At 34.5% G+C, this 14,939-nt stretch overlaps 1 protein-coding gene across 26 annotated transcripts in view; it reads right to left on the reverse strand.

Annotated features, from left to right (window-relative positions):
• Nucleotides 1–14,939, reverse strand: part of MFF (mitochondrial fission factor) — a 32,778-nt gene that overhangs the window by 3,482 nt on the left and 14,357 nt on the right. For 4 of the 26 annotated variants that reach the window (XM_033229995.1, XM_033229991.1, XM_033229992.1 and 1 more), the window contains 5 exons: nt 14,311–14,399; nt 11,859–11,933; nt 6,994–7,152; nt 3,416–3,448; nt 1,804–1,863 (listed from right to left, as the gene is read on the reverse strand). In XM_033229995.1, coding sequence (XP_033085886.1) covers nt 1,804–1,863; nt 3,416–3,448; nt 6,994–7,152; nt 11,859–11,933; nt 14,311–14,399 — 416 coding nt within the window. The remainder of the gene's footprint in view (nt 1–1,803; nt 1,864–3,415; nt 3,449–6,993; nt 7,153–11,858; nt 11,934–14,310; nt 14,400–14,939) is intronic. The other 22 variants (XM_033229998.1, XM_033229997.1, XM_033230017.1 and 19 more) reach the window with 13 other exon arrangements.

Raw genomic sequence — 14,939 nt, forward strand, 5'->3', positions numbered from 1 at the left:
CTACTCTAACATCTAGCTCAGCAAGTCCCCAGACAAAAAGCACATACCCACAACAAAGGATGTGAAGCGGAATCACACGTTTCATCCAGACATGTTAAAGACAAGTCTATTCGGAAAATCCTTTTGTTTTAAATATTGTTAAAAGTAATAATTTAACAAAGTATGCAAAAAACCTTAAACAATAGATGGCGTGTACTGACCCTTGATAATCTACAACCATCTCCAAATGTTCCCTCTATGGCTAAATTGTCTTGTTTTCTCATTAACTGTCCCCTTGTTTCCTGAGAACACAGTAAACAACCTGGGGCACTGAGGGTAATTTTACCAGTTAGAGAAGTAAACTTCTAAGTTAGTAGATGCTGGAACTATGGGTTTACAAATGATTAGTGGAAAAAATAAAGGTTGAAGGTTCCCTTTTCCTTCACTTAATCCTCAAAATAAAACTCTTCTCTTTCTCTGAGGCCACATAACAGATGAATAACTAGAAAAAAAATCCAACAGAAGCAATTGTTAAAGGGATCTGAACTGAACATAGAGAATGAAGTACAAATCAAAGCGATTACTCACAATTTATATCCTGAATTAACTAAGGTTTAGATATCTGAAAAGGAAATTTCCATTTGCAAAGAAAAATAAGGATATGACCAAAGATTTTACCTATATAATTCAATTTAAAACAAAAATGTTACTTTACATTGTGTTTTAAACAAAAACCTGCATTTATTAGAACTAAAAAACTCTAATGCTAAGTTAGACCACTGGCTGAAAATACTCTGACAGGAAGATAAAAGGATCACAAACTTAGAGAAAAATGTAAGGGAAAACAACAATGAACTGAACTAAGATTGTAAACAGAACAAGTCAGCAGAGTGGTGAGGGATTACCACAGTCACGCTTTCCAATTCCTCCAACATGAATTCAGTTTTAATGAGCAGCTAATGTTTCCCTTTTCTCTTGCTTCGATGAATGCACCAACTTCTTCTAAGCACAGAAATGATGCTGCCAGTTTTAAATCTACTGCTACAGATAATACATTTCTGCTTGAATAAAACCGACTGAAAAAGTTATACAGTAGTAGCGTCTGTGGATACCAACGAGCTTTTGTTTTTCCAGACTATGGGAAAGCTAAATGGGGATTCTGGCACTTGAGAATTGTATGTGTTTGTATGTGCCATTCTGCCAGCCCCTGTGCATATCAGGAAGAAAGGAACACTCAGCCTACACATGTCTGTAAGTGTGAAAGGGGCAAAAATAAGAGAGAAGGCCTTAAATCAACAGATGATAAAAACGCTTAAAACTCAATTTCCTTTCTAAGTAAGTGTCTTCCCAAACTGTGGAGCTGTTAATACTGATTCCTCCCAGTTTAAGATGATGCCTTACAAACAAAGAGGTTTGTTCACACACCAGAAGTGACATTCCAGATAATTCACAACTTAAAAGGAAATGCTGGGCACAATTCAGGCAACCATTAAAATGATGTACATAAGATAAGATTTAAGACGTTTTTTCTGTTTTAGCATGTCAATTATTACAAACCACCTATAAACTATTAACACTACACTTAAATAAAATAGCTGTTCACATCGTACCATAATTATTAAACATTTTCCCTCATACTAATTAGCCAAATGTCATGACTGATTATTCATTGTTCTTAGAGAGAAGCAAGATGTACTCATCGAGGAAAGCTGTAGAAAGAAGTTCAGCTACAAACACAGGCGTGGTTACGACATGCATCATGCCCTGCAACACACAAATTCCACCAACCATTTACCCTGGTAATTACAAAGTCTCAAAATTTACCTGACGTTGTCATGATGAGGATTAGAAGTGGCGGCAGCAGACCCACCACGCAACACAGGTCTAAGGCAGGTTTTTGCGGGAGAAGGCACAAGACAGAATCAGGAAACAGAGAAGTAATAAAATAAAAGCAAAAACAAGACAAATAAATGTCAAATAGGATTATATTGTATATTTCAATACAATATAATATCTCTCAACCACTTTAAAAAATCCTTGTCTCATGTGTCCTCCATTTTATCATTTTCATAAACTCAACATTACTATCAATCAAAGAAACAAAAGGAATCTATATTTATATGACAAAATAGCACCAACATATAAAATAATTTTCTTGGTGCTTTACATTATGAAATTTAAGACAGAAGACAACTCTGTTTAAAAAGTATAATTCCTTTCTTCTAGTTGGAAAAAAAAATCACTAGCACCTTTAAAAGCATATCAGGACCTGGTTAGCTGCACCGGTATGACCATGGTTGCTCATCTGACATCAACAGCTCCATCTCAAAAACTGTATTCATAAATTTCAAGAAACTCCATTTCCCACAGTTCCTTCCCTCCCACCTTATTAATTCTGAGTAGTGCCTGATGTCTCATTGCGGCTGTGTGTCATTCAAACTCTCAGTTCTCCAGAGTGAAAATGCAAGCCTCCACTCTGAAGCTGAGAAGATCAGGAGATGTGCTGGAGCACATTACAGGAAGCGCAATCCACAATTTGAGTCTGATCTTGAGACAACCAGGAGTGACATACAGGGCCGCTGGCAATGAAGACTAAGGTGCACTGGGAAACCTGGTGGGCATTTCCACCCATTCTCAGTATACACTTTGGCGCTAGAGGAGTTAGCTTTCTACCTTGATAAGCAGTAAGCTTTCCAGTGAGTTTTATATTTTAAAATCAGAAAACAAAAGCTTCTACCTGTTCACTGGTCAATTCCCCCTAAAACAGTCAGCAATATTTACTAAGCAGAGAAAGGAGACTGGAGTATTGGATCCATATAAAGATTCGAAGAATTATTAAATCCTATTTTGGATATCTAATTCTCTAAGTAACTGATCTGGTTTTGCTTGAATTTAAGTATCAAGACAACACTGAATTATATAATGGTAAATGTTTAATACCAAATGCACTAATTTTTTCTGTAAGTTGGCACAGCTGTGGAATTTTGACTACAATACAAATCATTATTTTCTGATAATTCAATTTATGTAAGAAAATTCTAATGTTTAACTTCTACATGTCTTAAAGGTACTACCAGTGCTTAAATAAATTTCTGGAGCCTAGATGACAAGGGATTCAAAGAATTTTTGGGGAAACACGTTTGACTTTTATTTTACTGGCTAAAAAACATGGAGAAATCATATACGCTTCAGACAGGTCTTTAACTCATCTCATCTTACTAACATATTTACTCTGTGGTATTAGGAAACCTGTTATTTAACTACAATCTTAAATTACACTAACATGAAAATGGTTAATTAGATGAAGCCATCGCTGTGTGCTTCTTAAAGCTTTTTAAACTGCACACAGCGTGTTCAAATGGATCTGTCATATTCAACATATTCCACCACAGAGATTTCCCTTTTATAATGCAGAGCCAGAAAATAATACAGTTACCTTTCACAACGTATTTCATTTTGTCTTCTCACACCGGCAATTGACACATATAATATAAAAGTAAATTAGACAGGAATTTGGCAAAATTAGAAACTACATTCAAGTACCATTTTCTATGATAAGTATGATTTAATACATAAAATCTTTTCAACAGTATGTTTTGTAGAGTGGTAAAAGGAAAGAAATCCAAGGCTACCACCAAGCTCCACCATTAACTTGTGTACTGACGTTTTTTGAGTAAATATGCTCTGACATAACAGAGTATGTGTTTCTTTGCTATAAAAATGTAATCTGCTATAGAAAATAAACAGTTTAATTGGGAATCAGGAATTATACTTTTTTTTAAAAGAGAAAAATTATAAATAACAAATATTGTATCCACTGCAACTCTGGATTTCTAGGTCTTCCAAGCTGTATATTTATAGGGATACTTGCCGAAAATATAAATTATTCACACATTGGTTTCTTATTCTATTCACTCAAAGCTGGTACAGTCTGTTAAGGAAAAAGTGTATAAAAATAATCAAGCCCCTTCTAAAAATAAGAGCTAAGCATGACTCATCTATCAATATTCAAATAATGTTCTTACACAGGAACTAAATTTCTTTTTTAAGATGTTAATATTTTACATTGTAAAATGAGGTACATAGCTCTAACAGATGTAGGGAGAGACGGGCATTTTCTAACCAGGTAAGGACCAAATCATAACAGTATTTTAATTTCTGCTGCACCTGAGCAAATAACACACCTGGTGTTTTGGTAAATTTTCAAGATACCGGTTTTCCAAATGCGTAACACTGACCTGTGTAAATAAAGTTTTCTAACATGTACATAGGATTTAACTTGGTTTTCATGTTGAGCTTGGTTTAAATCATCTACATGCTTGTAAGAAAAAAATATATAGTACATAAACCTTTTGACAGCGTCCTTTAAAATGTAAACTGAAAATAGTTCTTAAGTCAAGGAATTGTGAATCTGCATTATTTCACAGTGATAAAGCAAGCAGAAAGCGTTTTTCTTTTTCTACCAAATAGTTCTAGCTTAAATTAACCATACCTAATGTGATGGCATATGACGAAAGATAAAGTATTGCATTAGCATAATAGCCAAGAGTAATAAAATAGAAAGGAAAAAATGATGTACAGAGCAAAGAACACAGAAGCACTTAAAATTTTATAAGCAGTATTATTTTATAATCATGCAAGTAGAACATTATCCAAATTTCACATTCCTATTTCTTATATCTGAAAAGTCATGCCGGATACTTCTCACAGAGGAAACAAAAACTGATTTGGCACTTATAATTCTGACAAAATCTTGCTCAACACTGAGATCCTAAGTGAATACAACTTAAAAAAATCCTTTCAATGCTGAAAGCATCAATTAGACTGATGAGAATCTAACCCTCCAGGCTCCAAGGTAACAACTACTGCTACAGACCTAGGAGCAAAGCATTATTAATATAACTCCTTCATGAACTTCCAAAAACTTACTGAAATGAATGAGAAAAGAGAACTCCTTCCCAGAAAAGGGATTTTAGAGTTATCAATTCATCACAATGTAAAAAAGTGAAATAAAATTTCGCTTAAAGTCCAAATATTTTTCATTATTAAAAAAATACAAAGTTTATACTAATACGATTTTTGATTTTATACATTTGACTCTGAGGCACAATGTTTTTCCATTATGGAGGAAAAAATCCATTCTTTTTATAAGTTCCACATGACTGTGATGAACTGTGTATATGCTGACCGTGGGGGTTGAGACGAATAATTTCTTTTTTCTTTTTTTACTTTTTGGGACACATAATTTTAATGTACTGTGACTTTGCCATCTAGCTATTATTACTTTTTATACAAGATTTGGAAATATCTTTCTCATTCAGATATTTTAAATGTAATAGCATTTGATATGACATATTCGTACCTAATAATCTGGTCTCCACTAAGGACTTACTGTAATTAAAAAGTTAAACAAGTTAGCTGATGGACAATAAATGTGTTTTAAGGAGGGAAAACAGACCCTTGTAAATATTAGTTCTTAAGTGCCAGCTACTTTATATTCAATATCATTTGAAAGATCTCCTACCACACTAAATAAAGAATTGGAGGCCATTATCCCATTATAATTAAAGGTGGGGGAGGGGAGAAGATCCTCACAAGAATTCAGAAAGCGAGATATTATTATCCTTCCTCTCTAGTTTTCAACAGATGAGAAAAATGAGGCCAAAAGAAGCTAAGCAATTTGTTCAAGGCCATTATGCAGTTATGCACTGGGGTGGATCCGGGTTAATTCTGACTGACTCCCTGAATCCATGCTTTTTGTTCTGAACCTTGCTGCTTCTTACAGCTTCCCAATAGTCCAATAATGTCTTTGAAGCTTCAAAAAGCACAAAAGGGAGTCTAAACCCTTGGGGAAAAACAAACAGACAAAACACATCTATACATACACGTGTATATATAATTCCCCTCCCCACACCCTCATGCCATGAGCTTTCTTTTTAAGCTCTTTTCAGTGCAGCTTTCAGTCCTTGGGCCCAAATGCATAGCACTAGGTCAACTCTGGGAAGGCCCTGAAAGGCCCTGGATTCAACAAGGAAAAGTAGCATGGACAAGTGCTTGTGAAGTATGGTGACATACCCAGGGCCTGTGTGAGGACTACAAGCACTCAACAAGAAAGAGGTTGTTCAGTGCAAGCCAGAAGTCATATTCGTTCCTAAGGTAAGAAACAGGATTTATTAGAAGGGCCAGCTTAATTTATTGTGAAACCTTCAAAATGCAAAAAGTAACAAGGAAATAATCATGAAAATTCAAACCCTGACTACCAGAAGCCACTAGATAAATGTTCAGAGTCGAAATGAAATTGACTCTATCTTTCCCACAGTATGCCAAAAAAGCTCCCTGAATTTCCTTTAAAATATTACGTAGTAATAAAGCGAGGACAAAAAGTACTTGAAATAACTGCAAAAAAAATTACTTCTATGAATAAGTCTAAGTTTACTACTGATGATTTTACTTGGAGATGTTCTAAAGTGAGATAAATTATCAACACTGAAAAATATCAGTATTATCAAAAAGATGGTAGCACCTGGAATTTTCAAAACAAGCTTAGAAATCCATAGTTGGGAGGAAAGGAAAAAAGTGTCCTGGCAGCTGCACTGACATCACCTCCTCAGATGTGCTTTATTAATCCAATCATGTAAGTAGTATAAATGATTACAACAAGATTAATTAAAGAGGACTAGTAAGCTTCAGTGCAACACTCAATCCAATGGGACCCCTTGGCATATCCCCAAGTGGAAACAAGTACTTAGAACAGGCTAGAAAAGCCTTTGAAAAAAATCACTACACTTTCTACGTATACTCTCCCTGACAGAAGGAAAGGTAATGTAATCTTACGAAATGTGAATTTTGGACAATAATTTCAAATTAAAAGAAAGTAAAGCAAGCTGTTTCAAATCATTGCATCTTAGAAAGAGGCTAGAAGGTAAAAACAGAAAAGAAAGACACCACAGTCCACTAAACAAGAGGCCAAAAACTATGCAACAAAGCTGGCAAGAGTCACGGATGGCCAATCACCTGCGATTTTCATCCAGCACATCCAAGATCTGCTGGTATGCCCTACGGGTAGAAGACTGGATAAGCGACAAAATGCCACGAGCAGAGGAAAGATTAGCTCCATCTTCAGGTAACATATGGGGAGGACAGACCCGAGCCTGTTGTGGCGATGGTGTCACACTGTTTACACAAGCACAGCAAATGAAGAGAAAAACACTCAAGTCAGATTTTTATAAAACTTCTGCTGAGCAGTCTTTATCTTAATTTTCTTAGTGTTCTTGCCCCGCTTTCCCACCCTTCACTCTCCCCCCAAGAAAACAGTAAAAAAATAAACATTTTGAATTGTTTTCAAAAACGAGCTATAAGGGAACAATGATAACTTTGTAACCCTAAACATCAAAATAAATAAACTGAATATGAAAGAACTGTAGAGAGGGAAGGGAACTACAGCAATGAATGTGTTCAACTCCTCCCATTGGAGAAGCAGCGTTCTTTACTTCGTGTTTATATTCCAATTCAATAAACCAAACTTCTAAGAAACAACACTGCCGTCAACTTATGGATGATTAGAAGAGTAGGACAGGGAATTCTCACATGCAGATGTCAAAGTTTAAACACATGAATCAAAAGTGATTCCATAAAAACACCATTTCAAATACTTCATAAAGCCAATGAAACAAGTTGAAGTTTATGGCAAGTAAATGACACTGATTTAAGGATGAATTCGTCTTAGAAAATGGTAACAAAGCATTTTGATTGTTTAGTTATAGAAAGCATATGTTTTCTAGTTAAATGACTAAAGCATAAAAATATTACCAAATCTGTGAATAGAGTGAAAGAAGGCAAGGACACTTCTTAAATTATCAATGGCTGGTAACCATTTCTGGGTTTCCTAATGACAATAATCTTAATCGTTCTTTCATGTGTGGGCTGAGATTCATAATTTCATTTGGCTCCTCTGCCAGTGCTTTCTGAAAGCTGAATGAACCAGTTCTTGTGGTTCTAACCTAAACTCTTAAGATCTGTGTCAGTATTTTCAGGGAGCCATTTAATGTTACAGCATGATTCTGTGAGGTATTTAACTTAACTGACATACGGACTTGGCAGATAGTTTGTTACAATAAGAGGACTATGACAGTGGGATGAGGGTTCAACATTCTCAACGTCAAGGCAAAACTAACATCAGGCTAAACGTCATCCAACGTGTATTACGTCTAAAAGAATAAAAACAAAGCAGATGGTAAACAATTGAAAAAAGAAAATCTCTTATTTTGACTATGTAATCTTTTCTAATAGCATGTATTTGTTTGGAAACTACAAAATAACTGGGATAATTTTTGACAGGATAGTTACAGTCATCTAATATTATTCCCAGAGTCCCAGAAAATTAAAAAACAAAATCTCCTCCACAATTTTATGAATAACTCTGAACGGCTTGGCGATCCAAAGAGAGAAGTACCATAATATGAAAACCATGTTTTTCAAAAACTGCTTAGAAGATCTAAGCCAAATCTTAACATACAAAGTAACTAATCTATCAAGCCTGATTCACCATTAGGATTTAGGCCTAATGGTGTCAAGATAAACTCAAATTTTCTGATGCAATCTCATGACTAGTGACCTTAAATGTCCATCCAGAGACTGGTAATCTCTGGGAATCCATATAAACCAACATTATCTACTGATCCATGGTAACTGGCAAAACCCATACCGGGCATTCCAGAAGGGTAAAAACAAACAAAAAAACCCATCCTATCTGTGAAACAAAACTATATGTTAGTCTTACACTCAGAATTCTCTTTAGGCAGCAGCACTGTGAAAACCTGAAGCTCTTACTGCTTGTGAGAATTAAAAATGGCCAGTTCTGCACCAACATAAACAAACAATTCATCTGACACTCTTCTTGATAGAGCAGTCAGCGTTTAACTGCCTAAATTCACTTAAGCAAGTTTTAAAGGACCAATCGGTACTTTGCCTCTGCATTTGGGGGTTTAAATTGAACACTTTGTGTATCATTCTGTATTGATAAATAAACTAGCTACATATTAACATATTAAAGGCTAATCAATATTTGGAATTACAATCTTGGGGCAACAGCATGAATGAACGAAACTCAAATCCATGAAAAAAACTTAATGGATTTTGGTCCATTAAAAATTAAAATAGAAGTGTTACTTCTCTAAGAGAAATCCTTTTGCTGGAAACAAACAACAATGAATTGTTTACTTAAACTGTAAAAGTACAAGTATTTTCTGTCCATACATAGGAAATGAGGATGTCATCTTATAAAACAGTCAAACATAAACTTACTTCAGATTAACTGCAAAGAGTTCCTAAGATGGAATGCGGAAGGGTAGATTCTAAAACAATCTATAAGATCTCTCTCAATTCTACGATTTTACGATCACATGAAATTGGAATATAATGGGAAAAAACCTTACACGATCCTCAGTTGTAATTTAATATGAAAAATACTTATGTAGAAAGATAAAAGATGAAATTAAGTTTTTATCAATCCTAGTAAAGATATTTATTTCATCAAAAACCAGCATCAAAAACATAACTTGAGGTTCTAGTTGTTTCTCAAAAGAAATTAACATTTCGAAGATTAGTAAAAAATTTAGCTTTACATTCATGTGTATGGCAATCCTCCATAAACAGCAAAAACAAAATCGGGAGTATTCTTTTTTTAATTGATGACTACTTTTGCCAGTGTATGTATAGATTAAATGTCCTTGTTTGATAACACATAATTCCATCTATAGACGAAATGAATCACCATAAGATTGCCAAAACTACATTAGTAATTAGAGGCAATAAATAATTTAGCAATTCTCTTTCCTTTTTAAAACTTTAAGCAGTCTTGTTGGTCTTTTTTACAAATAAATGTAAAAATAAAAAAGAATAAGCTACATTTTAGCAATCAGTTTGACAGGAGCGAAAATGTACTACACAGGTATCAACTGTGGAGGGAACCAGTGCTTTAACGTCCGTCCGCTCTTGGACCCAACCAAGGTTTAGTGACTTTCTGTTTCTGCTGTTTTGACAAGTGAACTATCGTGAAAAATAAAAAAGTAAACATACTGCAAAGGCTCTGAGAAGATCAAGTAAATGGCATTATATATATTAGTAATTTAATAAAAATGTTCTTTGATAAACTGATTCCAGTGAGATTATAAAACAGCAAAGTCCCAACATTACCTTTTTAAAAGAAAAGATTAGAAAGATTTGAAGAAAGCACTGATGTTCACCATGCTTCATTAGTAATAGCTCTACCTCATGCTTACATGAAATCTTATTACATAAGAGTTAAGTAAACAACATCAGGGCTGGGCACAGTGGCTCACGCCTATAATCCCAGCACTTTGGGAGGCCAAGGTGGGCAGATCACTTGAGGTCAGGAGTTCTAGACCAGCCTGGCCAATATGGTGAAACCCTGTCTCTACTAAAAATACAAAAATTAGTCAGGCATGGTGGTGTGTGCCTGTAGTCTCCGCTACTTGGGAGACTGGGGCAGGACAATCGCTTGAACCCAGGAGGCCGGAGGCTGCCGTGAGCCGAGATCACGCCACTGCACTCCAGTCTGGAAGTCACAGTGAGACTCCGTCTCAAAAAAACAAACAAAATAAAACAGCAAAAAAAAAAAAAAAAAAATCAGCCAATGCCAGAACTAAAATTGAAATAAAAATTTACTTGGCATAACTATGTCATTATTAAAAGTAAGTTCAAAGTCAGGTACCTCTTTCTCTGAGTTTTCACAGGAATAATGTTTCTCAAACTGTGACTTTAACCTCTTCAGTGAGGTATCAGACTCTTCCAAAAAATAGGGTAAAATAATAAAGAGAAAAAATTTTCATCAAAACACAAATATATTAATTTCTCTTGGAATTTTAAATAGAGAGGAAATTTTAATATATTGCCACTATCTACGGCAACTGAATAGTTCCGCGAAGCATAATAATAGAACCAGAGTAAGAGGAAAACTGTTGGCTATCGGTGTGGTTTCTTCTGCTGCTTACTCACGCCTGTAATCCCAGCACTTTGGGAAGCCGAGGCGGGTGGATCACAAGGTCAGGAGATCGAGACCACAGTGAAACCCCGTCTCTACTAAAAATACAAAAAATTAGCCGGGCGCGGTGGCGGGCGCCTGTAGTCCCAGCTACTCGGGAGGCTGAGGCAGGAGAATGGCGTGAACCCAGGAGGCAGAGTTTGCAGTGAGCTGAGATCCGGCCACTGCACTCCAGCCTGGGCGACAGAGCGAGACTCTGTCTCAAAAAAAAAAAAAAAAAGAATGCTATTAGCTATTGATTCTTATATTATACACCAAAATGTTCTGCTCTATGAGTGAGTCATTCCCATACCTTATTTTGTCACACGGAAAAACGGTGGGTTTAATAATAGCAAAAAATGCTTCCAAGCATCATTTTAATCTATGGGATTATAAAATAAATGACAAACCACACTTATTCTCCATTCTCCTTCAGGGACAAGATAGAATAAGGACAGTGTGCTGAAATTAAAAAAAAAAAAAAAAAAATTGGGATCACTGAACCAGGTGAAGTTGAATCTGTCGAGAACTATTATGCCAACCAAAGCAAAATAAACAAAAAAGGGAGCTTGGTCCTTATGTGCATATTATATTCCATGTTCCTTTCACCAATACATGCAAAATCATATACAACTTCCTTTAGTTGGCCTAGTTATTTTTTTCCTTAATAAAGTATATAATGACAGTTTGAGAAATCCTGAAACAGAGGTACTAAAAAGCCAAACAGGAAGATAATTAGGATAGCATAAGTCAATTACCTGGTCAATAGATTAGTATTAACATAATCCTTCAAAATCAAAACAACTACTTGTGAAAAGCAGAGCAGATAAAATCTTACGTGTACTCCGGTGCAGAAATCGGTGCCTGGAACCTTGAAATTTTATTTCTTGGGGCAGAATCTGATCTGTGCCACCTTAAATAATAATTATGCTTCTTTTACATATTCAGCTTTTATAACACAAAGAAAAAGCTACATCTGATTTTACTGTTCAGAATTCACTTTTGTGCTAATAGCTGACGATAATCTTATTGCCTCTTCAAAGTAATTAAGAAAACAAAGGCTAGTGCTCCTGCTCTCATACCCATTCGCACTTTTATTCTCAAAGCCACAGAATAAAATAAAGTGGAGACAGGCAAAGTTTCATGCACTCTGATGCACAACAATTTCACGTTACAAAGAAAACACTAAAGTAGGTAAAGATAGTAAGAGTTTAATAATTACTGTAATAGAGGTATTATATCAATTGTTTTTTCCTTACTACATTAATGACACTGAATAATATGTTCGTTACACACAATTCTAAAGTTAGTAAGATGGAGATTCTTAAAGATAAATTGTAAAGTATAAAATTAACAACAGTAGGGAAAGAAAGGACAAAGTTACATTATTAACAAATTACATCTATAACATGGTAACAACCATAACGAAAAATATGGTTAAGCAATGTTAAGTGTTTCACTGTGAAAATGTATAAAGATTCATTACTTTTACTACCAAAAATGAGGTTCTCAGATTTATTAAAGACTGAAATGGCATTTTAGAAAATGTCATTAAAGCAACTTAAAAAAAAAGAAAATCAAGTATTAGTTAATACTGTAAATCTTTTCTGTTACGAGGAATTGATGTTATCGGGTAAACGCAAAAATATCTATATCATCTACTCTAAATCATACTTCACTGGACTGGTTTTCATACCAATAAAGGGGTTTCCTTTCTCTTCAGTTGAATGCAGCTATCAATAATATATACTTCGGGAGAAAAAATAAAAGTGGTGCTATATTACAATAATCTTGTTTTTATTTTATTAAATAAAATGTCAAAGTAGCTAAGAACCTAAAGAGTAAGCCACATCTTTATAAAGTGGAAAAGCTTACTAGAAATCTTTGTTGCCTTGGGATAATGTTACAAAAAGAAAATAATTAAAGCTCTTGAGTGTATGTTTAATCACTCTGTAAAGTAGATCAAGAAGCCACCTTAGCCATAAATGATACAGCCTCTTTACTGTTTGTGTAATACATTTGGAAATAGTCTAGAAAAAATGGATCTTGTGGACCTGCTGACATCACTGCCAACCAGATACCTCTAGGGAAACACAATCATAAAAAATGTTTTATTACTAATGGCTGAATCTTGCAGCAAGCATTCCCTGAAGGAGATATATATTCATTTTAACTCACTGTCTTCCTACACAGTCTTACAGAATAATTTTAACTACCTTAGGAGATATTTCAATATTCTCCAAGAAATCAGAGCAGTTTTAGTTCTCCTTTCACCTAACACAAGAGAATGGAATTTCCATAAGGCAAGCAAATAAATTATATAGAAGTTAGAACTTCTTTGCTCTTTCAAAGCAAGGATAAAAATATTTGAAAAAAGAATCCTCTATCTTGAATATCAATGACCCTATCCCATCAAAACTCCTTCTGTATCCCTATACTCTAGAGAGGTCCAAACTGGAGATTAATATGCTATAATATAAATCACTGTATTGTTCTCTAGTTATTTTGTCAATAAAATTAAATGTTTTGCTTCTATCTAGATTTGCAAGCTCTCAGAAGAGATGTATCATCTCCTGATTCTTTCAGCTTCTGCAGAAGCTAACATGATGCTTGCCATCACATGTGGTTCATGAGTTCATGAAAATTGGCCAAAACATTAATGAGGAAGAAATATTAATTTATATAATCTATTTAAAAAGCCACTACTGACAATGACTTTCTGATTAAAATTCTGACCAGTTTTCAAGGAACATTTTGTTTGTAAAAACCCATTAATTTTAATAAAAAAGTAAAAAAGCACTAACATTAATAGATCTTGTGGTAGCTTTAAGATCAGAATTTGATAATACAACCAAATGAGAAAGAAAGGTTTAAACAACTAGTCTTTTAAACAACACACTTGTATTTTTTGAAAATGAAAAGGACCAAAAAATTCAATGAATCACAAAGGAGAAAGCTAAAAAATACTTTTGGAAAGAAAAAAATTCGACCTGTCTTGCTACACTGTTTAACACAGCTCATTAGAAACAAAGCTGGAAAGGACCAGTTCACCATCTTATGATAACTTAATTAACACATCATACGACACAGGAAAGGATAAGGTTACTGAAAAATTCTCAGGACCCACAAAATGGCCAGATTTTAAGACTACAAAAAGTATTACAAAAATGTAAACTTGATGTAAAACAAATTTTAAAAACTACAGGAAGTAATTATTTAGAAAAATACGGGTACACAAAATATCCTGAGAAAACTTACAAAGGAGATATAATGCTAGTGCTTCTACTCACAGAGAATCATTTCTGACCAGCTGTCCATTTTGGCGAACAGCATTTTCACTCATAGACCGCTCTCTTTTTAGTCTGCCAACTGCACGGATCTGTTAAGGCACAAAGAAAGGGAAGGAAATAGAAATATTCTTAGTAGCCTAGTAGCTGCTTAGCATCAAAAGAACCTCGATACAAGGCTACTCAAAAAATTTACAACGAACTAAGAAAAGGCAACCAAGAATTGCTGCCAGGCAGTGTATTACTGACAGACTTGCTTTTAAAAAAAACAACACATACCCTTACTATAATGCAGATAAACAGGAATGTCTATTTACTTTAAGAATGCTACTCTAGTTTCTAAGTATCAATATTACTTGGTACGATTATTATTATTTGTTTAATCTTATGCTGTATACTTATAAGAACAATTTATAAAAATGTTTACAGGCACATATAGGAAATGGAGAGTATCTGTATTATAAATAAACATTCCTGGCTTCTAGGGTTATAACAAATTAAGATTTGGTTGAATATTTGAAAACTAGACTAAAAAAGTATCTAGCTTAATGGTTTTGGCATGGCAGAATGGCTGCAATCTCTAATCCCACATGCTCTTCTTACAAAATGTATCTTTGACCTTCTTTCATTAA

This window comes from Trachypithecus francoisi, unplaced genomic scaffold (genome assembly GCF_009764315.1).
Source record: "Trachypithecus francoisi isolate TF-2019V2 unplaced genomic scaffold, Tfra_2.0 Lachesis_group13, whole genome shotgun sequence".
Classification (NCBI taxonomy): Eukaryota; Metazoa; Chordata; class Mammalia; order Primates; family Cercopithecidae; genus Trachypithecus; species Trachypithecus francoisi.